Consider the following 23,829-nt stretch of genomic DNA (forward strand, 5'->3'; position numbering starts at 1 on the left):
TTACAAGCCTACGATTTCGATATCATATATGGCGAGGGTCGTGGCATGGAGCACGCGGATTGTCTTTCTAGAAATCCCCTGCCGGACCCCAATAGCTTAGTTTCATGTCACAAGTCTCTTCAAATCCATATACAATTCGGACAGTAAATTTTGTAGAAATACATCGGGGCTGGCTTTCTGTGGAACGGAAACGTGATACAGAGGTCCAAGACTTGATCAACAAGCACAATAATGGCGATTTTCCTAAAACGGTTGGTCAGACATGTGACGTTAGGAATGGCGTTCTTTATAGGAGGGTTGTAAGAAACAATATTATATCATGGCTACCAGTCGTTCCTCGTTTCCTAATATGGACTTTGATCAATCACGTTCATAACGAGTTGCAGCGTCTGGGTGGTGACGGAAAACTGGACAGACTGTACGAACAGTGTTGGTTCCCTCAGATGTCCGAGTGCGTTAGAAAATTTGTTGACTCTTGTATTGTCTGCAAGGCGTCGAAGGGTCCCTCAGGTGCTCAGGTGGCAGACGATTCATATAGACTTCACCCGCAAACTAAGTCCCACAAGGCTGTGTTCTATCCCCGACCCTATTTCTTTTGCATATCAATGATATGTTGCAACTTAGCAACATTCATTGCTATGCGGATGACAGCACTGGGGATATTCTTTACACTGGCCGGGCAGGTATTTCTCGGGCAGTTGTTGATGAGTACCGGAACAAATTCTGTGTCTGAAGTCGAAACTCTACTACGTGGAGTCTCAGACTGGGGCAGACAAAACCTAGTCCAATTTAACCCCAAGAAGACACAAGTTTGCGCGTTTTCCGCAAAAAAAACACCCTTTGTCGCTACTCCTCTTTTCGAAAACACTCTTCTTAAACTTTCCACAGCCAGTATTGGAATACTTGGCGTTGACATATCGAACGACGTTCAGTTTCGCGGTCACTTGGAGGGAAAGGCTAAATTAGCCTCCAAAAAGCTTGGTGTGCTCAGCAAGGCGAGGCGGTACTTCACTCCGGGCCACCGCATGCAACTATATAAAGCGCAAATTCGGCCCCACATGGAGTACTGCTCTCACCTCTGGGCGGGGGCTCCCCAGTACCAGCTCCTTCCACTTGACCGTATACAACGCAGAGCAGTTCGAATCGTCGACGACCAATCCCTCTCCGAGCGGCTTGATCCTTTGGCGTTGCGTAGAGATGTGGGGTCACTCTGCATCTTCTACCGCATTTACCATGGAGAGTGTTCAGAGGAGTTGTTCGGATTAATACCTGCAGCTGAATTTCATCATCGGACGTCGAAACAGAATACGAAATTCCACCCGTACTATATAATAGAGGATAGTGGTGTCTAAGTAACATTTTCATTCTCTTTAAATCTCTGTATTATATAACATATTTGCTACTTAACGAATACGGTACTCCCTTCTCATAACATGTTTTACATTTCTAGATATATCACGAAAATCGATCGGCATTCAATGACTAATGCCGTCAGCTACGAAACGCTACGCCTTATGCCTACGCTACAATGGCTACGAAGCTACAACCGAAATGAATGCATAATTACAGTGATCATTTTGCAATTGGTTTTTATCTCAATGTGAGGGGTTTTCTAACAAAGGATGTGTGTGATGATTGTGGAATCAGACTGCATGAAATTTTAATTAAACAAATTCGATTGATTAAAAATGTCATTTAATTTACAGCTCGCTAAATCGATTTATATTTATGTTTGATTTTGGATTGCGGACTATCTTGCTATTAATATAACAATCTAAATTCTCAACCCTAAGGGTGTGCGGTTTGTGTATATTATATCCACATATAGATAGAACTAATAAAAGAAAATCAATTATTGTAGAATTGAACACTAACAAGACTCACACCCACACACATACACATAATTTACACATACACACATACCCCATCTGGTTTCCTCTATATACTATATATTGTAATGTATTGTAATGTATTGTATTGTATCTTCTGTCAATCCGAAGTAGTGGAGGCCTGATGACCTGTAACACAGGTACTCTTACCTTTATCAGGCATCAGTCTCACATAGACTTGCTTTTTCCATTAACAGCCCTGCGATTCTGTAACTCGCTTCACACACCCTCAGCGCTGATTTTTGCTGTGAAATCGTTCGTTTCGGTGTCATGTTACAATTTGGTATTCTGATAAACAATAACCGCGACAAAAGCGCCGCTCAAATGAGATTGTTCACATTTGGAACTAAAATTTGGCACTGCTACACTTACGCTCCAAAATTGTTGGTATTCTGATACATACCATTTGACATCTCATCTCACTTAAATGTACATTTTGTACGTCAAATTAAAAGTTGCTCTTCCCTCGCTGAAATCATCATTTACCAGTGAGTTAGCCATTTTTAGCGAAGTTAAAACTTGTTTTATGTGAAAATATTCTAAAATAGGACAATCTATATGTATCTTGGGGTAAGTTTATAAAATAATATTTATAATACAGCATTATTTTACGAAAAAATTATATATATAAACATTAAGCTTCGTGAAATAGAACTTTGTTATTGTTACAGAAGGCCCGTTTCCACTTTAAAAGTTTAAACCTCTATTTCAAGAAATAAATGATATAATCCATTAAAAAATACTTAATATAATATCTATAGATGGCGAAGAAAATGTAGGCACGAAACGACCAATTGGTTTCTCGGCGTTGGTTACTATCGCTTTTTTCCAATACTCAAGAAATTATATGGTATTGACGAAACCTAGAACATATGCTGCTGAGATGAACGAAGAGTCTAGTAAATAGATGATCTAAGGTAAACATTTTGATTACTTTAGCATTAAAAATACAATTTTTATCCTAGAACCAATTTTTCGATGCAGTCTTGATCATGTCTTGTCTCCAGCAGAGATAAGTCGAACAGAAAACGATAAATAAGTTAAGATAGGTAAATTTTGTAATATATTTGTATTTTTCTACTATACTAAATTTATAAATCTAATAATTTCAGAGATCCCCAAATGTTCAAAATTGCTGAAAGAAAAATACATTCTGCCTTTGAAGAAGAAGAATATTACATGAATGCAGTTTGGACAACTATGATTTTTATATGAAAAATTGTATAACCGTGATAATAAGATAATTGTGTACTTCATAATAATTTTTTTTGTATCTAATAATATTGTTATATTAATAAAATGATTAATTAAATCTACCACTTATTTAATGACTGCCTATAGAAAACGTAGTAACCGAGTTAAATACATAGCTAAGCCGAAATGAAAAATATATAAGCCATGTTACTATATAGGTGAATAAAAGAACAATATAATAACTTACACATTTAATTTAATGATTATAGTAAACTTTTAACACACTACAAAATAACTTTCAGTAAAACAAACTTAAGTATAATAAAAACTAAATAAAACCCAGCCTCACATAGAGCTAATCAATAACATCTACTTTATTTTGTATACAAATATATTTCCTAATTAGGAGTTTGTAAAAAGTAATAGTTATGAACGATAAATTTAAAAAAGCTTAATAAGTACTTTAACCATCATGTATGTAATGATGGTATTTCATACTTGTGTAAAGCAGAATAATGTTTTTATCCAAAACCTTAATGTTATATCAATATATTTTATAAAAATATAGGAACCGAAATTGTACTGTGTTATCATTTATTATAAATTGAAGGATAGTCGAAATTCAATAATTTGAAAATGTCACTATTGTGTCTTTTTATATCCAGGGGCCTTGTTGTATGATACAAATGTAATATTCTTCTTCTTCAAAGGCAGAATGTATTTTTCTTTCAGGAATTTTGAACATTTGGGGATCTCTGAAATTATTAGATTTATAAATTTAGTATAGTAGAAAAATACAAATATATTACAAAATTTACCTATCTTAACTTATTTATCGTTTTCTGTTCGACTTATCTATGCTGGAGACAAGACATGATCAAGACTGCATCGAAAAATTGGTTCTAGGATAAAAATGATATTTTTAATGCTAAAATAATCAAAATGTTTACCTTAGATCATCTTTTTACTAGACTCTTCGTTCATCTCAGCAGCATATGTTCTAGGTTTCGTCAATACCATATAATTTCTTGAGTATTGGAAAAAAGCTATAGTAACCAACGCCGAGAAATCAATTGGTCGTTTCGTGCCTACATTTTCTTCGCCATCTATAGATATTATATTAAGAATTTTTTAGTGGTTTACATCATTTATTTCTTGAAATAGAGGTTTAAACTTTTAAAGTGGAAACGGGCCTTCTGTAACAATAACAAAGTTCAATTGCACGAAGCTTAATGTTTATATATATAATTTTTTTCGTAAAATAATGCTGTATTGATAAATATTATTTTATAAACTTACCCCAAGATACATATAGATTGTCCTATGTTAGAATATTTTCACATAAAACAAGTTTTAACTTCGCTAAAAATGGCTAACTCACTGGTAAATGACGATTTCAGCGAGGGAAGAGCAACTTTTAATTTGACGTACAAAATGTACATTTAAGTGAGATGAGATGTCAAATGGTATGTATCAGAATACCAAATACCAACAATTTTGGAGCGTAAGTGTAGCAGTGCCAAATTTTAGTTTCAAATGTGAACAATCTCATTTGAGCGGCGCTTTTGTCGCGGTTATTGTTTATCAGAATACCAAATTGTAACATGACACCGAAACGAACGATTTGACAGCAAAAATCAGCGCTGAGGGTGTGTGAAGCGAGTTACAGAATCGCAGGGCAGGGCTGAAGTAAGAATATAACTGTCACTTGCTAAGTTTAAGTTTTTGTGAGAAAAATAAATAAATAAATAAAAATTCTGCCTGAATAATAATATTTACACAATTATATACTTGGGTATAGTAAAACGTTACTCAATTATCTTCAAAAATTGCGTGACGTAATAGTTGAACGCCGAATCCCTATCACCAAATTGCGCTTCTCAACATTACAAAATTTGTCAGCCAAATAGGTATATCAATCATCTTTCATTACTCACATTATTCTAAATTTTTTACATCTAAAATACGTCATTATCTCATCACTATCTTTAATTAAATATGTTCAGATGAGGGGAGAGTTTACCGGATCGACGGAATGAACCTTAAATGATGGAATCGTATGTTATTCTTCAACCAACCAATGTTTTAATAGTTATTCTGCTATTCTATAAATCATTAAAAGCGATCCTACCGTTCTCGAGTTATAACTCTATAAGTGTTCGAACAAACACTGTTTTGTATATTAAGTAGTTTTACTGTGTTAAAACGAAGTTAAAAGAAACAGTCGCGACATCTATTGGATATTCTACGTATTACGTAAGTTTAGAAATTTGATATAGAGACATCTAGCGGAAAACAAATAAACTAAGTTGTCGATGCCAGTTTGGACCATTAATTTTGAAATTTAAGACACGTGAACTAATCATATACTACATTCATAGATGGCGTTGTTTCAGAAAATATTATGTATTGACAATGTCCTAGACATAGTATTTGTTTTTACTAAAATTATTATAACTGTATCATTTGATTAGACATGTACACAAAATTTAATTATTAAACACAATAACTCGCAGACAGTACCTGTATATTATCTGCCGATCCCCACGATTTAAGCTGATCGCTATCATCTGATCTTCTATCAAGTTCTCTCTCTCGGGCAGACTTCGGCACATACGCTGAAGACCTGGTCGCACCTACGCTTAGGAAGTTACTGAACGCCTCTGTCGTCTTCTTTACGCGAACGTTTAGGGAGCCAATGCGAAGAAACCCCTCTTTTTCTAAGAAAACAGAAATAATATAAGACAGATAAAAAACAAATTATATAAACAATTGTAGACAAAAAAAGAAATTATTGTTGAATAATTATGAGTTTTAAATGGACCGTAGAAAAATGAAGTAATTTTTAGTGAAGTAAGTGAAGTAAGTGAAGTAGTAACAAGGGTGATTAAATTAAATTGATTTAGTTTTTATGAATAAACTGTATGTTTATTATTTCTTTGGTACAATGTTTCTTTTTAACCAATTAGCGAGTTTAAATTACTACATGCATCAATCAATATTGTACAACTACAATCGAAGTTTCACTTTATTAACAGCTGATAAGTTCTTTTTCTGATTTATTCTTTATAAAAAAATTAAGTGGCGCTACAACCTTTTCAGGTTTTTGTATGTTTCGTGATCCTTGGTTTTGTTCATCAAATAGGCACGTAGATGAGCCTTCTGTGCCTGACATACCCCGCCGACTTTTGTGTATATGGCAACTCGATTTCTTTACAATTTTATACACCACCGTACGAGCGATTTTTAAAAAAAATATACAGAAATTACATTGGTACACAGCCGGGGTTCGAACCTACGACCCTAAGGATGAGAGTAACATGCTGATACCACTACACCAAAACTGCTTTATATCTTTTATGTTAAATAATAATACAATAAAAAATAATAACAGTTTTATTTTATTAATCTACTTAATATTACATTTATTCTATCACTCTTCCTTTACTGTGCAGTCTTCTGCTTTGGAACTCCTTACCTCTTGGTATCAGACGAGCTGTCTTTAAATTTATTTAAAAATCTTCTTTTTGAGCATTTATCTCCTGCCTCGTAATTAGCTACATAATATATATAATAGCTGTTGTGACTCGATAATCCTAGGATTAACTTTTACATATTTGTTTATATTATTACTAGCTGACCCGGCAAACGTCGTTTTGGACTGTATATTATTTCTAGGAAACATTTTTTTAGTTCAATAAAAATAATTATCTACTATTATAAAAAATAGGGGTTGATCGTAGAGGGATGACAATTAAGGGTTGTATGTATTTTTGTATGCTGTATCATAAAAAAAATAAAAACAAAAAGTTTTGTGTAAAAAATAAAAATTTAGGTGTGGGACCCTTAACATTTAGGGGGATGAAAAATAGATGTTGTCCGATTCTCAAACTTACTGAATATGCATAAAAAATTTTATAAGAATTGGTTAAGCCGTTTCGGAGGAGTATGGGAAAACAATTATTGTGACACGAGAATTTTATATATTAGATAGATTATTAATTTAGATTTTAGTTTACTTTAGTTATAGTTAGTGTTAAATGTTATTTTACGATCTTTTTTTTTAAATTATTTATGCACTTCTTGTACTTTATCCTCTGTATGTGTTTCTTTCTATATTTTACCATACTATCGTTGCCTGGAAGAAATCGCTTGTTAGCGATAAGGCCGGCCGTTGCCTAATAACTTATGTAACCTACTTTTTTATATGTATGTTTTTGTATAAGGAACTGCTCCAGATGTGGTCAAGTTCACCGTACAAAATGTCCAGCCATGGGAGTCATCTGTAAGTGTTGCCGCAGCAGACATGTGAGATTCATAGAAGAAAACAGTATGGGTAATCCCAATGATACTTATTTTCTAAATAGTCTTTTCACTAATGAGATTTCTGTCAGCCAAAGAAACCCTTATCATATAACTTTGTCCATAAAGAACTGTTTCATTCCATCATGACAAACAGATTCAGTGACATTTCAGGTGTCCAAATTATGATGGACCATTTCCTAATTTATGGTCAAACAAAAGAAGAACATGATTTTAGATTAAAACAAGTCTTAGATAGAGCTAGGGAGTTAGGAATAAAATTTAATAAAGAAAAGTCTAATATATCTAAAAGTGAAGTCAAGTACTTAAGACACATCTTTTCTAAAGATGGTGTGAAAGTTGATGAAAACAAAGTCAAAGCCATTTGCAGTATGCCACCCCCTACAAATGTCACAGAATTACAAAGATTTTTAGGTATGGTTACATACTTAGGCTCATACATAGAGAATCTGTCAGAAAAAACTTCTAATTTAAGAATGCTTTAGTCTAAAGAAAATGAATGGTCTTGGCAAGAGAGACATAACATAGAATTTAATGTATTAAAAGAGACTATAAGAGAGAAAGCCCCTGTCTTGACATATTATGATCAAAATAAACCTATTACACTGTCATTGATTCGTCTAAAGATGCCATGGGTGCAGTGATTTGCTATGATAAACACCCCATTGCATATGCTTCAGCTTCATTAAGCTCATGTCAACAGTCATACTCTCAGATTGAGAAAGAGCTATTAGCAATCCTATTTGGTTGTACAAAGTTTCACCAATATGTCTATGGTCGCCACACTTTGGTTGAAACAGACCTCAAACCAATAGTATCGCTCTATAAAAAACCAATTTAAAACATTCCACCCCGTCTTCAAAGAATAATGCTGAGATTACAACCATATGACCTCAATGTAACTTACAAACCAGGTAAATATCTTTATGTAGCTGATACTCTGTCCAGAGCAGCTTTACCAGAACAGTCATTACATGATCTTGATTCTGACCTAGATTTACATGTCAATTTAGTCATTAGATCACTGTCAGTTAGTCCAAATAAACTTAAATCTATTCAAGAACTAACTTCCGAAGACAAGGAATTGTCACTCTTAAGTAAATGTTGCATAGAAGGTTGGCCTGAACATAAAAAATTACTTCCAGACATCCTTAGGTCTTATTTTCCTTTAAAAACTGATATACACATTATTAATGGCATTGTCTTCAAAAACAACAGTGTCATTATACCAGTAGCCATGAGGAATGACATATTGAAACAGATCCATGAAGGTCACCAGGGCATTCATAGTTGCCAAAGATTGGCAAGAAATCTAGTATACTGGCCTAATATGTACTCTGATATAGAAAAATATGTTAATAATTGTCATAGCTGTCTCACTAACAGACGCAGCAATTCCAAAGAGCCACTACTGCCTCATGAAGTAAAACCAATCCCTTGGAATAAAGTTGGAGTTGATCTATTTGATCTGAATTTACACAAGTATGTCATAGTCGTTGATTATTTTTCCCAATATGTCGAGCTTGTTAAGCTAGTTGGTGGTTCCACTAGTAAAATTGTCATTAGTCACTTAAAGTCTATTTTTTCCAGACATGGAATACCCAACATTCTAATTTCAGACAATGGTCCCCCATTTAACTCAAAAGAGTTTCATAATTTTGCTTTAGATTGGCAAATTCAACATATTACATCAAGTCCCTATCTTCCACAGTCTAATGGTCTTGTAGAAAGAACCATAGTCACGGTTAAAAATATATTAAAGAAATGTCTTACCGATAATACAGACCCTCATTTAGCATTATTACAGTATAGGAATACACCTAAAGAAAGCATGTATTCACCTGCCCAATTACTAATGTCCAGGTCACTCAGAACTAAACTTCCAGTCTTAGAACAGACTCTAAAACCTAAAATACCTAACTATAGGTCTCTAACAAATAAAACTCAAATAAAAAAGAATAAATCACAAATTTATTATAATAAACATACTAAACCGTTGTCTTCCCTAAACATTGGTGATAAAATATACTTCAAGAAACAGCCAGACAGTATTTGGACACCTGGTACTGTTTCTGACATAGGTCCACAGCCTAGATCATATACTATTGTCTCCCCGGAAGGTACTTTTCGTCGTAATCGCCAACACATCCTACAACAAAAACTTTCACCCTCTGAGTCCCCTCCTAGTAGTAGTTCACTTCCATCTCCGTCAGTCCCACTAGATACTGATCCAACGTCCCCTTCCAATGTATCGCCGTCTCCTCCATCGAATTATCAATCCCCTGGTAGAAATAATCCTGTCCAAGAATCTGAAACAAAAACAAACACATCACATACGCCAAATACACGTACTCACCACACAACTTATTCTTCATTCGGCAGAGCTATCATAAAGCCCCGAAGATTTTGGTAATTAGTCTAGATTAAGTTCATAATTTGTACTTAGTTTGTAAATGTATTGTTTAATGTCTTTAACCTAATTTTGTTTTGTGTAGCTGTCAAAACACAGTTATGTCAATTTAGTAGACGTCAATGTGAGAACTGTCAAAATTGAAAATGTCAGTCAAGTCAATGTTCCGTACCATTATTTTAGTCTAATAGTATAGTGCTTTTCATGAAAGAAGTCCCGCGGTGATTTTTGGAACTAAATTTGACAGGTCGGCAATGTTGTCATTCGTCGATGTTACCCACTCTCACGTACTGCCCGCGCAACTGTTTTCACGTCAACCGTACAGCTACTCGCGCGGCTTAGACCCGCGCGCACCGCGCCCGCTACATCGCAACAAAAACCATTATATCTGTTGAAATATAATAACTACAACTATGAAAAAAATACTACAGAATAGGTTGAAGTATATAAATTAAAACACATTTTTTAATAATTGGATAATGTTAATAAATTAGTACTTAAAACGGGATAAAACATTTGAGTCTGAGCAAAAATGCTTAAATTTTTTATAGATATAGGCCTTACGCAAAAAATATAAACGATTTCGAAATAAGAATAATTTTACAAAAAACTAGACTAATTATCCTTTCAAAAGATGCCAAGATGTTTATATTTAATCAACATTGAGTAAGCTAATAAATTAAAACAAAACAACCACTTCTCGTAATTTTACCATAGCCTCTTGAGTCGCGCGCTATGACTTTTTTGTGCCAAGATGGCCGCCTATCTAAGGTCTCCCACACACCATATAGTTTTTTAACTAACTAAAAAATAGGGTATGTTCGATTTGTTTCAATCGTATCTTTTTAAATGAAAAACAGAATAACAGTGTCGTAAATTTTAATGAGACATTTTTGATAAGATTTCGAGTTGTAAATGATAATCCACCGTTTCTCCACTGTTTCCACGTCCCCCACGGTCTCCACGACTGCCACGGCCACTACTGCAGCACCTAAACTAACATCCACCAGTATAGGATTGATTAGAATTAGCATAAGTTATTAGCAAATGAATGTTCGTATGTCAATTAAATTAATGCAAAATAGCATTATAATGCACTTCACTAAGGAAATTGAAGTGCATCAAAAGTGCAATTATTTTCCAATATCATAATCATAGACATAAATAAACACATTACACCATGCGTAACAAAAAATTGCAAACATATTTTTTCGTTTGTACAAACCCTTATTTATGACATTTGCTCTAACGTCCGTGGATACCGCACTGTCCATAACGATAAACCTGTGGAACACCTCAATATTATTTGGGAATCTTAAATCATCTTAATGTATTTCTATTTGGAAAAGGCATGAATATGCTTATGAAGGACTGTACATTCATTTTTAACTATTAATTCACTAAACAGACGTAAACAAATCATCAAAATCAGCCAACAACTTCTAAGAAGCCATTTTGCCCTTGACAAAAATATTTTAAAGTTGAAATTAAACTCAATTTAGCATTTAAAACTATATAACATTATCATAACCGTAAAGTACAAATATTCAAGTTTATTTTGATGTATGATAATTAAAGAAATATAATATAAAACTAAAGTACTTACGACATAATTGCTGAAACTCCGAAACACTTGTTCACAAAATTCACAAGAACGAGTCACTTGAGTTTGGATTTTTTTTTTACAGAGAACTAATCATATTTCATTGCCATCTGTAGTTTATTGGGTGAACTGTTTCCTAAGCTATCATTCTACGTCGATAAAAACGTTTATCTCTAACCTCAGTTTTAACTAGATGTCATTTTCTTAAACTTGTCGTTTTGGATACTGTAGTATCCATGTACGGATGCCGCCATTATTGTTTTGGATACTGTAGTATCCACGTACGTGAGAGTGGTTACCAAGTTCGTTTGTTGTGGTAGATTTTTGTGAATTTTTAACTAGCTCAGTGCATTTTAAAGATTGATTACAATACCAAAAGTTGTAAAAAGTTCGGCTCGAGAAATGATATTAAAGGGGAAAGAGTTCTGTGAAGCGGAACAAAAGAATCAAGGTGTTTTAATACCACTAAACAATGTTCGGAAGAGAGTTGCCGCCATAACAGGTACTTTTTAGAGTTGCCATTTAATAATTTTTTGCTGTATTGATGGGACTTTTATGATATAAATTCGTTTTTGCGACAAAATTGAACAAATACATAACGTGATGAAACTAGGTAACTGAAATTAAAACATATATTACATATTACATAAGCATTATAAACTTAAAGTTATTATTAATTTCAATTGTTTATAATTTAATTGCAGGTGTGTCAGAGCAAACTGTAACAAGAATTACAAACGAAGGTATAACAGCGGCGTGTACTTCGGAAAAAATTGTAACCCAACAATTATGCAATAAAACTCTGAATAAAAAATTGTATTGCTTTTCTTTACCCTATTTTCTCATCTTTTCCCTGTAAGTAGGTAGAACACCGCTAATATAAGTAAATAAAAATATACTTTTAACTAAACAGAAATATTGTTTTGAAATAATAAATGTTGAAAATAATAATATTTGATAAATTACATCTGCTAAATGTAAATAAAATAGGTAATTTTTTTACTCATAAAGGGCAACATTACGTCATGCGATTGCAGCGCCGCGTCTGGGGGACTTCTTTCATGAAAAGGACTATAATATGTAAGAATTTTGTCAATGTAAAAAAAAAAAGTTCAAACTATTAAATTACAACAAGAAAAAAAGAAAATGAATACATGATAGGTTACGGTGTAATGAGTTCTCCATCCTGAGATTTAGTAATAATTTGGAACTGAGCTAATACGCAATGTTTCGCTTTCCGTAAAAATAACCCATACGTGATTTCCAGAATTCACTCCGAATAAACGTGTTTAGAAAACTGCTTCCACATTTCAGGATTTATTACTGTGGTAAATATTTTTATTTTCTATATACGTAACTTTCTTTTACTTTTTTATATCAATATAAAACTAATGTATATAATTGGAACGAAGTTCCTTATCGCGCGTTGTGAAAGGGGGCTAGACGGAAAAAATTCTTACGAAAAGTTGTCACGACACTTTTTTGCTATTTGCTATTGTAATACACCGGTTCTCGTCCGATCACCGAAGTTAAGCAACGTCGGGCGAGGTCAGTACTTGGATGGGTGACCGCCTGAGAACACCTCGTAATGTTGGCTTTTTTTGTAGGGATAAGAAATGAAAATTATTTTTGGAATCACTTAACTAAATTAGTCTTGTTGGAACGAAGTTATCGAGCGTTGCGAAAGGGGGCTAGACGGAATAAGTTAAGACCAAAAGTTGCAACGACACTTTTTGCTATAGTTGTTATATTTTACATTTTCGATTTAGCTATCGCTAACGTCCATACCACGTTGAATACACCGGTTCTCGTCCGATCACCGAAGTTAAGCAACGTCGGGCGAGGTCAGTACTTGGATGGGTGACCGCCTGGGAACACCTCGTGATGTTGGCTTTTTTTTTTCGTCGTAAGATTGGTGTCGAGAAAATCTATCATACTGTTATGATACCAATTAACATATAAATTAATCGAAAGGAATTTCGTTCCATCCGGGTGTCCCTTGACACCTCTAAAGTTTTTGTAACCAACGGTCAAAAAACAATGGCTTTATTTATTTATTATACCTACTTTAGTACGGACGCGGAGCACGAAGAATTTCGTACATAGACCCCTCATCTTATGTCTTTGTCGCTCGCGCATAAACATATTGCCGTTGCGCTCACACAGATGCAGTGACCGCCGTATTCAGAGATTGTAAACCTTGTAGTCATAACCATAAAGACTAGTGGTGGTGCACATGTACTTTGATTTGTTTTGTTATAAGTAGTAATTCTTTTTTTTAACCCTGAAATAAAAGAACATTCCGTGCTGGGATACGCTCGTGTGTAGTTTCGTTTTTGAGGTTAAGTTTGTGTGTTTGGTCGTTGAATTTATTTGCTGTTATGATATACCCAGTGTCACTATCACAGTATATACGAATCTAACGACACCTCTCAAGCGAAACTCCATCAAGCCGTTCAGGCTGCAGAGCGTGCCAAAGAATTATACATACATACACTCGAAAAACATAACCCTCCTTCTGGCGCAGTCGGGTAAAAAGCTATCGATGTCGATGATCTTATTTACAAAGCTAACTCAAATTCTAAACTAATGTTTTTAATATTCGTACTTATAAAAAAAATGTTTTTAACCACTGGCAGTAGGCCCAAAGGTCATTGTACGCAATTCTTCGTGCTCCGCGTCCGTACTATAGCTGATCCGGCAAACGTCGTTTTGCCATATATATCATTTATAATAAAAAATAGGGGTTGATCGTAGAGGGGTGAAAGTGTGTGTATCATAAAAAAATAGAAATTAAAAATTTTGTCTAAAAAATAAAAAATAAAATTTAGGGGTGGACTACCCCTAACATTTAGGGGGATGAAAAATAGATCAAAAAACATCAAGAAATTTTTTGTGCTTATTAGCACAAAAAATTTCATCAAAATCGGTCAAGCCGTTTCGGAGGAGTATGGCAACGAAAACTGTGACACGAGAATTTTATATATTAGATATAATAAGTATTACCACCTGTTTGTTGTTAATTACAAACACTTTTAGTTGTTGTACTTTTTGCGTAATTAGATATTTAAAATAGAAACAAGATTTTTTATTGATATAAGGTGAACCACAACCAGAGCGCATGTGCACAACTCGCTGAACCTGCGTACGCATAGCTGGGGCAGCCGTCGCCCTTTCTCCGCAGACGGCCAACCGCAGTGCACGTATTCGTTGAGGGTTTAAGCGAGAGCGGATTTGAGAGCAGCAGTCAGCCAGTGGTTAGATCATCGTTAGTCCTAGATATTAGATAGTTAGGCTACGCTTGCTTTTCTACGTGTGACTTAACCCGCTACGTCCTTTCCTTCAACCGTGAGAGTGTATGTTTCAGACGAGTTAGGTATGAAGAGAACGGATCAGCGGCAGAACAAAGGAAACACCATGTCACGAAGCGAATCCACGCGCGGTCAGCCGCCGCACACCGCACACACCACTCGGTCTACCCGACAGCGTCAGCGTAGACCCCAACCCAATGCTCACCATATATCGGTAACGCCCTAGCCTCTGCGCCTAGCGTCGTGTCTCTCGATCAAAACTGTTCCTCGGACGATCGAAGGACAGGGCGTCAACCATGCTCAGCAATGCACGACACAGTAAATTCAGCGCCATGCTTCACTCGCTGTCACAGTCAACGTCGCATGATCCCCGCGGCGCATGTCTGGAGTGCAATCCATCGCAGTGCTACGATATGCTATGCTCTGATGGCTTGCTTTAAGACGAATTATCAAATTGTCGTAAATATCAATCCATAGAAAACCCAAAAGCCAAGGACCCGATTTGAACCCTCTCATAGTTCCTTTGACATTTTTCTATTTACATTAGCCAGCCTTCAGGTTGTAGCTAGCTTAGCTTTCATATCAGTGCCGTCGAGGTAAGTTATCATTAATATTACTTAAAACTTACCTTTCTTCCTGACTCCCGCATTTTCTTTTTCACTCTCTATGCTTTGTGGAGTTATAGAATTTAATTAGAGAAATTGTATGTAGCAAATATTCCATTCTATTTAATTTGTATTTGTGTATAATTTTGGTTTATATCGATTTTAATCATATGGAATTTATTATTGTGCTTGCAATTTAGAAAAAAATAAGCAATTGTTAAAAAAGTGTAGTGTTTAAGCAGAAATTTAAAATAAGCTTTTTATTTTATAATATATTAAGGATTATTACGTTAGATAAAATATGATAAAGCATAGCATTAGCTCCAAGCTCGCTATCCTTTTTATGCTTTTTACTTAATTATTTGCAGTTATCATAATATATTTAAAATAGACAGTGTTTTTGAGAAGGATATCTTAAGAAGAACTTCACTGTCAAAGCTCACTTGGCTTTGGGATTTACCACAATACATAACACGTACAGCTGAGAAAATTATTTATATCTGTAAATTTATAGTGTATAAACACTATAAATTACACTATTTATTTAAATTGATTATCCAATATTTTTGTAGCCAGTTGGGAGAATATGGCACGTCAGTCGTCAGTGTACATCGGGAACCACGCAAGTATGCCGTCATCCGTGACTCCAGGACTTTGTTACAAAAACATGGGCAAGTCAGGATTGCGAGTGCCCAACATCGGCCTCAGCCTGTGGACTATGCTCAACGAAGATGTCGCTGAAGACCTCGTCATGACAGCTCTCGAGAGTGGAATCAATTTAATTGATTTATCTAAAGCTCATAACGGTAAGCCTTTTTAAAAAATAACTAATTATATCTCACATGCATTTTAATAATGTCTGATATAACATAATGGTAGTTTTTAAACTTGACACTTTATTGACTAAACTAATAACTTTTAACGATTTTAGCACAGGGTGAAGCAGAATTGGGCAGAATACTGAAGAAAAGAAACGTTAAACGATCCAGTATTATTGTTACAACCAAAATCTATTGGAGTACTAAGTGAGTTTTCTTGTTTATTAGAAATAAAAAAAAAAAATTTATTCTATAATTTAACGGCTATGTTCACATAGATACGTATATAAAAGTAAAACTTGTTTTGTATTTATAGGTGCGAAGAAAGAGGTCAATCTCGAAAACTTATAATAGAAAGCGTGAAGGAGTCATTGGGGAGGCTCCAGCTAGAGTACATAGACTTAGTTCTTGTACATAAAGTGGATCCCTTATGTCCGATGGAAGGTAGGACCCTGCATTCTATATAATTAAATCGATACTAATTATTATCTCAATGTTATAAATTACTTACTGCAGAATTGGTCCGAGCAATGAACTACCTCATAAACCAAGGATATGCGATGTATTGGGGCACAGCGCGCTGGACTCCAACCGAGGTAAAATGTACTTTTTGCCTTATATCAAAATGTATAATGTAGTTAAATATATTTTAATAATACAATAAAATGGATTTCATAGATTATGGACGCGTACTCTAAGTGTCGATCTTTCAATTGCTGGACGCCGGTCGCCGAGCAGACAGAGTACCATATGTTCTGTCGTGAAAAGACCGAACTGTATATGCCAGATGTGTATCGTATGATTGGAGTGGGTCAGTACGCACATCGGCAACAAGAGTGTCACAACACATAAAAATAAGAAATTGAGATAAGTATCCCTTAAAAAGGGCAAACACAAACTTTATCGGCTAAAAAAACGTCATAATTATTGTGCTATTCCTCGCCGAGAGATGGCATTTAATACCCTTTTTCACTGAGCCACTTTCCTACCTTTGGCGGCGTAAACAATGTCACATCAAAGTTGATACGGAGCGGACGTGCTTCTAGTGTGTGTAGTACAGACATAACCTGTGTAAAGACCCTATTACGGTAAGTAATTTTAATATAATTGCTTTGATATTTGCAAAAAGACAGTCACATCAAGTGAAATGACCATATTTTTGAGTTATTCTCACTAACTATCTTAAAATTAGATAATAGAACTGTCGAATTATGTGAAATGACAATTTTCGTGTTTTAGTGTTGACTGATACTGAATTATTATATGAGTAGAAGTGTTTTAACATGTTATATATAACTGTACTACCAACTAATAAAAGTATTTAAAATGGTATTATTAAATAATGTGTCTTTAATTCTGCTTTATATAAGGTTTGTAATTTATCTTAGGGCGCATTACAACGGTTACAACTAATTTTTTTTTTACTTTAGTAGGATATAATGAAGAGGAATTCAAGGAACAAGTTCATTATAGATTTAGTTTTACACAATGACACTCCAGAAGTATCAGTTGGCATAGATGAATCTGAAGCGTATAGAGAAAATCTCAATAATGCCAATAAACTGAATCTACAAGTTTTAAACAATTTAGTCTACAAAATAATAATTTAGATAACGTAGTACGCAAATATGAATATTTCATTATTAAGGATTGTGAGTCTAAGTATAGATTAGAATGAAGACGATTTTATCGAAAATAGTGTCGATAGCGTTTATTATTGATCTAGGTATGCTAAGAAGAAGATTTGTTTGTAATAGCCAGGAAGAAATAACTGATATACAAAACGAAAATTCATAGAAGGTGGTAAAACAGCGGCAAACTATAGAGACTATAAAAAGGATTGTGAATCAAAACAGCAACCTTACGCTAATGAGACAATGTATTAGAATCTTTAAAAAAAACTTAAACATAAGTTTTGTTGCGACAAAGAAAGACCACTGTGAACTTTGCACAAATTATGAAATTGTCGAAGGTAGTGCAAAAGAAAACTTAAAGCTGAAATATTGAAAACATATAGAAGAAAAAGGACGTGATAAAGGAAATATCAGTCAAGATTTTGTAGTAGACTTACAAGCTGTTTTGCAGCTACCTCGTGAAAACACCTCAATTTTTATTATAAATCAAAATTAAGTTATTTTAACTTAACGATTTCACAATTTAGTACTGATAGAAACGAATGTTATTTCTGGCATGAAGGGGAAGCTAATCGTGGGTCCGATGAAATTGGCTCGTGCGTACTATAATACATTGGAAGCAAAACTACTTCTTATGATGGTCCAGGTAATTGCAGTGGCCAAAACAAAAACAGATTTATTTTATCGTTATATTAGTTTTTCCTGTGTAAGTATTAAAAGTATATCTCAAGTTTCTGATAACCGGACATACACAAAATGAAGGTGATGCTGTCCATTCTACCATTGAAAAACATACCGAAAAGGTTAAAATCTGGGCCTATTTACGTACCAAACCAGAACGCTGAAGTGATCAGGTCAGCGAAGAAAAAAGGAAGACCGTACAAATTCCTGAATTCCAGCGATTTTTGTCGTTAAAAACTTTATCGCAAAATATACGCCATTTTGATGTTATATGAATAGTTTTAATATCTTACTTGTTTCTTATATAACTGGTAATAACTACCTACAAAGATATCGTTAAATATTATTTGATTTACTTATAAAAAAACAATAAAAAGTATTAACAAATGAAAGTGTTTCATTTTATGAAATTTTTGATATTTTTTTCTGAAAAAGTGACACATTAGAGGAATTTAAAAGTAAAAAATAAATATAAAATAGAACAAATATCTTTAGATTTTAATTAACATAAAAACCTAATGGAGCATTAAATAATCTTCTTAAATATATCATAAGTTCTCCGATATGCTTTTCCAACAAAAAATAAATGGAGTTCTAAATTTAAAAAATAAATAAATCGTCATTTCCCAAAAACTACATTTATTGTGTTGTGACACTCTCGTTGCCGATGTGCGAGTATATTAATTTTAGTATTGTAGGTACCCATGATCGATCGTAATCATTGTCTTTGTATGCAGGAACTATGGTGTGGTCTGCACTAAGTACTGATAAGGGTCTGAACCATGAGGGGGTGGCACAGTTATTTGCCAAATCTCGCTTCAACCGCAAATACAGCACATTCAGCTGGTGGGAGGAGGAACTCGTTGCTAACAATGTAACTAAAGCATTCATTAAATCCTTTACATAATATATTTTAAATAAAATAAGCTTAAATAAGGTGTTTTTATAGGAACTCGAAAACAATGAATCTACAGTAGCCGAAGAGTCACGAAGTTTCAAGGACAAACTGAAAGCTCTCTCCGACATAGCCAATGCCTTGAGCGAGTATAATTTATGATTCGATATAATTATAAAATCGAGTTATTAATATTTACGCCTGTCTCATTGTGTTTTCAGATTGCTCTATAAGGCAGTTGTCGGTGGCGTGGTGTCTTAAAAATGAAAATATAAACTGCGTACTTCTAGGCGCTACAAGTGTCGAACAATTCAAAGAAAATATACACGCACTGCAGGTATCTTATTTAGGAGGCGATTTTTATACGCTTTATATTAGCTTCACCTGTATGTATGTATGTATGTATGTAACCGACTCCTTCGGACTCGATTTTGACCCACTTTTAACGGACAGATTTAATTCAAACTTTGCGCACCTGTCAAAGATCGATGACAATGCAATAATCCGAAAAAAAAAATAAACAAATATAAATAATAGATACAAATATAAATAATAAATATAAATAATAAACTAAAAAATAAATAATAGTTTAAAAAAAACTAGAACACACGCTTTATATATAGAAAACTAAACAACAGAAAATAAATTTTAATAAATATTAATTAAGAATAATGTAAATAGTTCCTAATATTTACATTATTCTTATTATTTATTTTATTCATTTTTTATTACATTACAGAGGAATCGCGCTCTATCGTAATCGTAAAAATACGTAATCAAGTAATATGTGGTTTCAATTAAATAAATATGTTTTATATTATATTATACAGACACATTAAACAATAGAACAACGACGGACAAAAACCAACCCACGATATTTTACTGCAGAACTTTCCGTCATTTTTATTTTCTCAAATAAACAGTTCATGTATTATTGTATCTAATGAGTCATTAAATTCGATTTCATAGATCGTGCCTCAATTGTCTAAGGCGGTGATTTTGGACATCGAAAAAATTCTGGCAAACAAACCACAGCGACCCCCGATGATCTCAACTCTGACGATGCGAAACCAACAGAACGCCAGACTAGACGATGCGTAAGTTAGTTCATTAAGCACTGAAGTTTTATTATGAATCTTTGCATTCTAAGGTACTGTATAACGAAACTTTTGTACGGACAGTGATTGCACAGAGACGTTCGGCGTCGAAGAAGTTGAAGATGACGTGGAAGCCAACGTTTCAACCCCCGAGAAGGAGGAAGTAGTCAGGGGTGCGTTTCAATGACGTTGGTGGAAACGAAGCTCTGACACGGCTTCCAAGTCTAAGGTCAGGTTCAAACTGAATTTTACAACAGTAAAAGAAAAATAATTGTATAACACACTCTTGTCCTTTATTTTACTTAGGACTCGCTACAAGACCCAAAACCAAAGTTCTTTTTGAACAATGCTGGCGCGGTGATACGGCGCGAAGAACGTGATGGCGTGACGTCCGATACAGTAGTATCTGTATCTTCTCTGAAAGGCAAACAACCAGCATCGGGAGGCAGCAAGGGTAAGAAGTCTAAGTCGGAACCCTCCCAGTCACGTTCTGGCTCGCTGCAGGGATCCACGTCAGGGCAATTGGCGAGCTCCGGAGACCGTAAAATGTCTAGGTTCAATCTGGGATCACCTGCTGATGTATAAAGTATGAAACAACATGAGGGTCATGAATCTTTGTAATTATTTCACTCAAGGATAAAAACTGCCATCGTTTATCACAAATTAGTTAGAGGTAGCACTATATTAATATGACTTACTTGACTTAATGTCCTATAACCCCTAGTTGGGGCAGAGGGCGTCCACAGTGAGTCTCCATCGCGTTCTGTCTTGAGCCTCGTATTTTACCTCACTCCAAGTCTTTCCGGCTCTCTTTGCCTCGTCTGCGACTGTACGGCGCCAGGTTTGCTTGGGACGGCCACGTTTCCGCTTTCCTTGCGGGTTCCAATCAAGCGCCTGCTTGGGAATATGATTGGGATCCCTTCGGAGTGTATGGCCTATCCAATTCCACTTGCGTCGTTTGATCTGCTGGCTGATCGGGGTTTCTCGGCAGCGCTCCCAAAGTTGCTCGTTAGAGATTTTTTCAGGCCAGTAGATGCCCAGAATACGGCGAAGACAGCGGTTGACGAAGACTTGGAGTCGGAGCGAGATGTCTTTGGTGACCTTCCACGTTTCACACCCATAGAGCAGCACAGACTTGACGTTGGATCCGAATATTTTAAACTTGATTCGACGCGTCAACATCCGTGACTGCCATACAGGCCGAAGTTGTGCAAAGGTTGCTCGGGCCTTGGCAATGCGTGAAGTGATGTCCTCTTCTGTACCTCCAGTTTCAGACACGACGCTTCCGAGGTAAACAAACTTTTGAACGCTTTCTACGTCCTCTACACCCATCCGCAATGGGGTGCGGTTCTCAACTCCAACACGCATTTCTTTCGTTTTCCGGGTGTTGATTTTGAGCCCCGCAATTCCCGCCTCGCGTTCCAGGTCGTCCAACTTAGATTGCATGTCGCGGTGCGTGTGACTTAACAGACATAGGTCATCGGCATAATCCAAATCTTCCAAGATGTTGGTTAATCCCCACTCTATTCCGCGGCGCTTGTTCTGGTGTGTGCGATGCATAATCCCGTCGAGAACAACCAGGAAAAGTAGTGGCGAGAGTAAGCAGCCTTGACGGACGCCCGCATGCACTTGAATATCGTCTGAAACGAGGCCGTCGTGAGTCACTCTACAAGAATAGTTCCGATAGCTGGCCTTTATTAGGTTAATTATCTTTGGCGGGACACCAATGTTAGAGAGTTGCGACCATATGCTTCTCCATCTCAGCGTATCGAAAGCTTTTTCGAAATCAACAAAGGTAAGATAAATCTCCCTCTGCCATTCTGATGCCTGTTCGAGAATGATACGAAGAGTATTAATTTGGTCAGTACACGAGCGATTAGGCCGGAAGCCAGCTTGTTCTATGCGAAGGAGAGGCTCGACGGCTCCAGACAACCTGTCCAAGATAATTCTGCAGAAAACCTTGGAAGGGGCAGAGAGCAAGGTGATACCTCTCCAATTGCTGCATTGGCTTAGATCACCTTTTTTGGGCACAGTTATAAGAAGGCCCCTGTTCCAGTCCTCCGGAAGCTTCTCGCTGGTCCAGATTTTGCCAATCAAAGGTGTTAGCGTGTCGACTGTGGTAGCCAAGTCCGCTTTTAACATTTCTGCAGCTATTAAGTCGAGACCTGGTGCTTTACCAGTCTTAAGACCCATGACCGCTCTCGCTACCTCATCACGTGTGGGTGGTTCGACGTCGATGTCAAGTAGCCTGGGTGGTGGAGAAGTATATTGCGGGGCATCTGACGTAGACAAAGCTGTGGGCCGAAAGGTTTCCTCAAAGTGCTCACGCCAGCGTCGTAGTTGCCCTTCTGAAGTTACGATAAGCTGACCATCTTTTGATTTTAGAGGCTTCTTACGCTGACTTCTCTTCCCTGCCAAGATATTAGTAGCTTTATAAAGTTCTCTCATGTTGCCGGTGTTAGCGGCAGTTTGAGCGTGGTCAGCAATACCGTCAACCCACAACCTTCTGTCATTACGCGAGCTGCGATAGATTTTCTTACGAATCTGTCGATACTGCTGCCTGAGGTCGGCTTGTTGTAGCTCGTTGTTGGTTCCTAGCAGTTTTAGGTGGAGTTCCCTACGGTCGTTTATCAACTGCCAAGTGGTTTGTGACATCCAATCCTCGCGCGGGTGCTTAGTGTGACCTAAGACGAATGAGCTGGTCTCTGTGTAGGCCACTTTGATGCGTTTCCACTCTTCGTCTATTGATATTAATATGACTATAGACTATAGTCTATTTAACATATTAGTGTTTTATCTTTTATCCTACCTGTTATGTAACCTACCTAATTATGTTTAAGTATATTTTGACGGAAGTAATGCATACTATTTTGTTATAGTAAGTATATAGTATGTGTATGTAGCGCACTGTGTATATACTTTTTTTAGAAATTGTTTAGAAAGTTCTAGACAACACATTCACTAAATATTATGGTATAAAGTGTCAATTTTAGCTATATTAAGGTCAAATAAACCTTTGCGCACTGTCTCACATATCAATTGTTATAACAATGTGATTCTAAATATAAATTTAAAAGTCAAGCTAAATGAAAGAGATAATTGACAGATTTAATTTTAGTTCGCTTACCATACCATACGCTCTGTTGTTTGACTAAACTAAATAATTCAATCAGCCAAATGTATAATCAAATAATCAAAATGTATATATATAATATAGTGTTAATCAATTCTAATGTTTTTCATTGTATACCTACTGCATATATATTTTTACTGTCTGTAAGCTTTAGAATAGCCCTGCTTGCGACAATTTGATTTGCATTTTTAAATTAATTAACTCCGAAAGTGATGAATTTGCGTTGCGAATAAAGT

The 23,829-nt window shown here is 35.5% G+C and overlaps 2 protein-coding genes, 1 long non-coding RNA gene and 1 other non-coding gene across 6 annotated transcripts; 3 read left to right on the forward strand and 1 right to left on the reverse strand.

The window, feature by feature from the left end:
- Positions 1 to 8,037: 8,037 nt before the first annotated feature.
- LOC125058799 (uncharacterized protein K02A2.6-like) lies at positions 8,038 to 10,004 on the forward strand. Its single transcript, XM_047662950.1, has one exon. The coding sequence runs from the start codon at positions 8,275 to 8,277 to the stop codon at positions 9,817 to 9,819; it is 1,545 nt and encodes a 514-aa protein (XP_047518906.1). The 5' UTR covers positions 8,038 to 8,274; the 3' UTR covers positions 9,820 to 10,004.
- A 674-nt stretch (positions 10,005 to 10,678) lies between these two features.
- Positions 10,679 to 11,711, reverse strand: LOC125058805. Its single transcript, XR_007118529.1, has 2 exons — positions 11,423 to 11,711; positions 10,679 to 11,100 (listed from the first exon to the last, which is right to left on the reverse strand). It is a non-coding gene; the product is annotated as an uncharacterized LOC125058805 (long non-coding RNA).
- A 1,482-nt stretch (positions 11,712 to 13,193) lies between these two features.
- On the forward strand, positions 13,194 to 13,312 carry LOC125058940. The gene has a single exon (XR_007118554.1). It is a non-coding gene; the product is annotated as a 5S ribosomal RNA (ribosomal RNA).
- A 1,282-nt stretch (positions 13,313 to 14,594) lies between these two features.
- LOC125058800 (voltage-gated potassium channel subunit beta-2-like) lies at positions 14,595 to 23,689 on the forward strand. 3 transcript variants are annotated; one of them, XM_047662952.1, is made up of 13 exons: positions 14,595 to 14,676; positions 14,787 to 14,944; positions 15,908 to 16,141; positions 16,267 to 16,360; positions 16,470 to 16,597; positions 16,670 to 16,749; positions 16,832 to 16,964; positions 19,206 to 19,342; positions 19,418 to 19,508; positions 19,585 to 19,700; positions 20,333 to 20,460; positions 20,545 to 20,689; positions 20,767 to 23,689. In XM_047662952.1, the coding sequence occupies exons 3-12, from the start codon at positions 15,922 to 15,924 to the stop codon at positions 20,645 to 20,647; spliced, it is 1,230 nt and encodes a 409-aa protein (XP_047518908.1). In that variant the 5' UTR covers positions 14,595 to 14,676; positions 14,787 to 14,944; positions 15,908 to 15,921; the 3' UTR covers positions 20,648 to 20,689; positions 20,767 to 23,689. The 3 variants fall into 3 exon arrangements, with proteins under 3 accessions (XP_047518908.1, XP_047518909.1, XP_047518907.1); XM_047662953.1 differs by lacking the exon at positions 14,787 to 14,944 and having other exon boundaries at positions 14,607 to 14,676; XM_047662951.1 differs by lacking the exon at positions 14,595 to 14,676 and having other exon boundaries at positions 14,683 to 14,944.
- The last annotated feature ends 140 nt before the right edge of the window (positions 23,690 to 23,829 follow it).

This window comes from Pieris napi, chromosome 18 (genome assembly GCF_905475465.1).
Source record: "Pieris napi chromosome 18, ilPieNapi1.2, whole genome shotgun sequence".
Lineage (NCBI taxonomy): Eukaryota > Metazoa > Arthropoda > Insecta > Lepidoptera > Pieridae > Pieris > Pieris napi.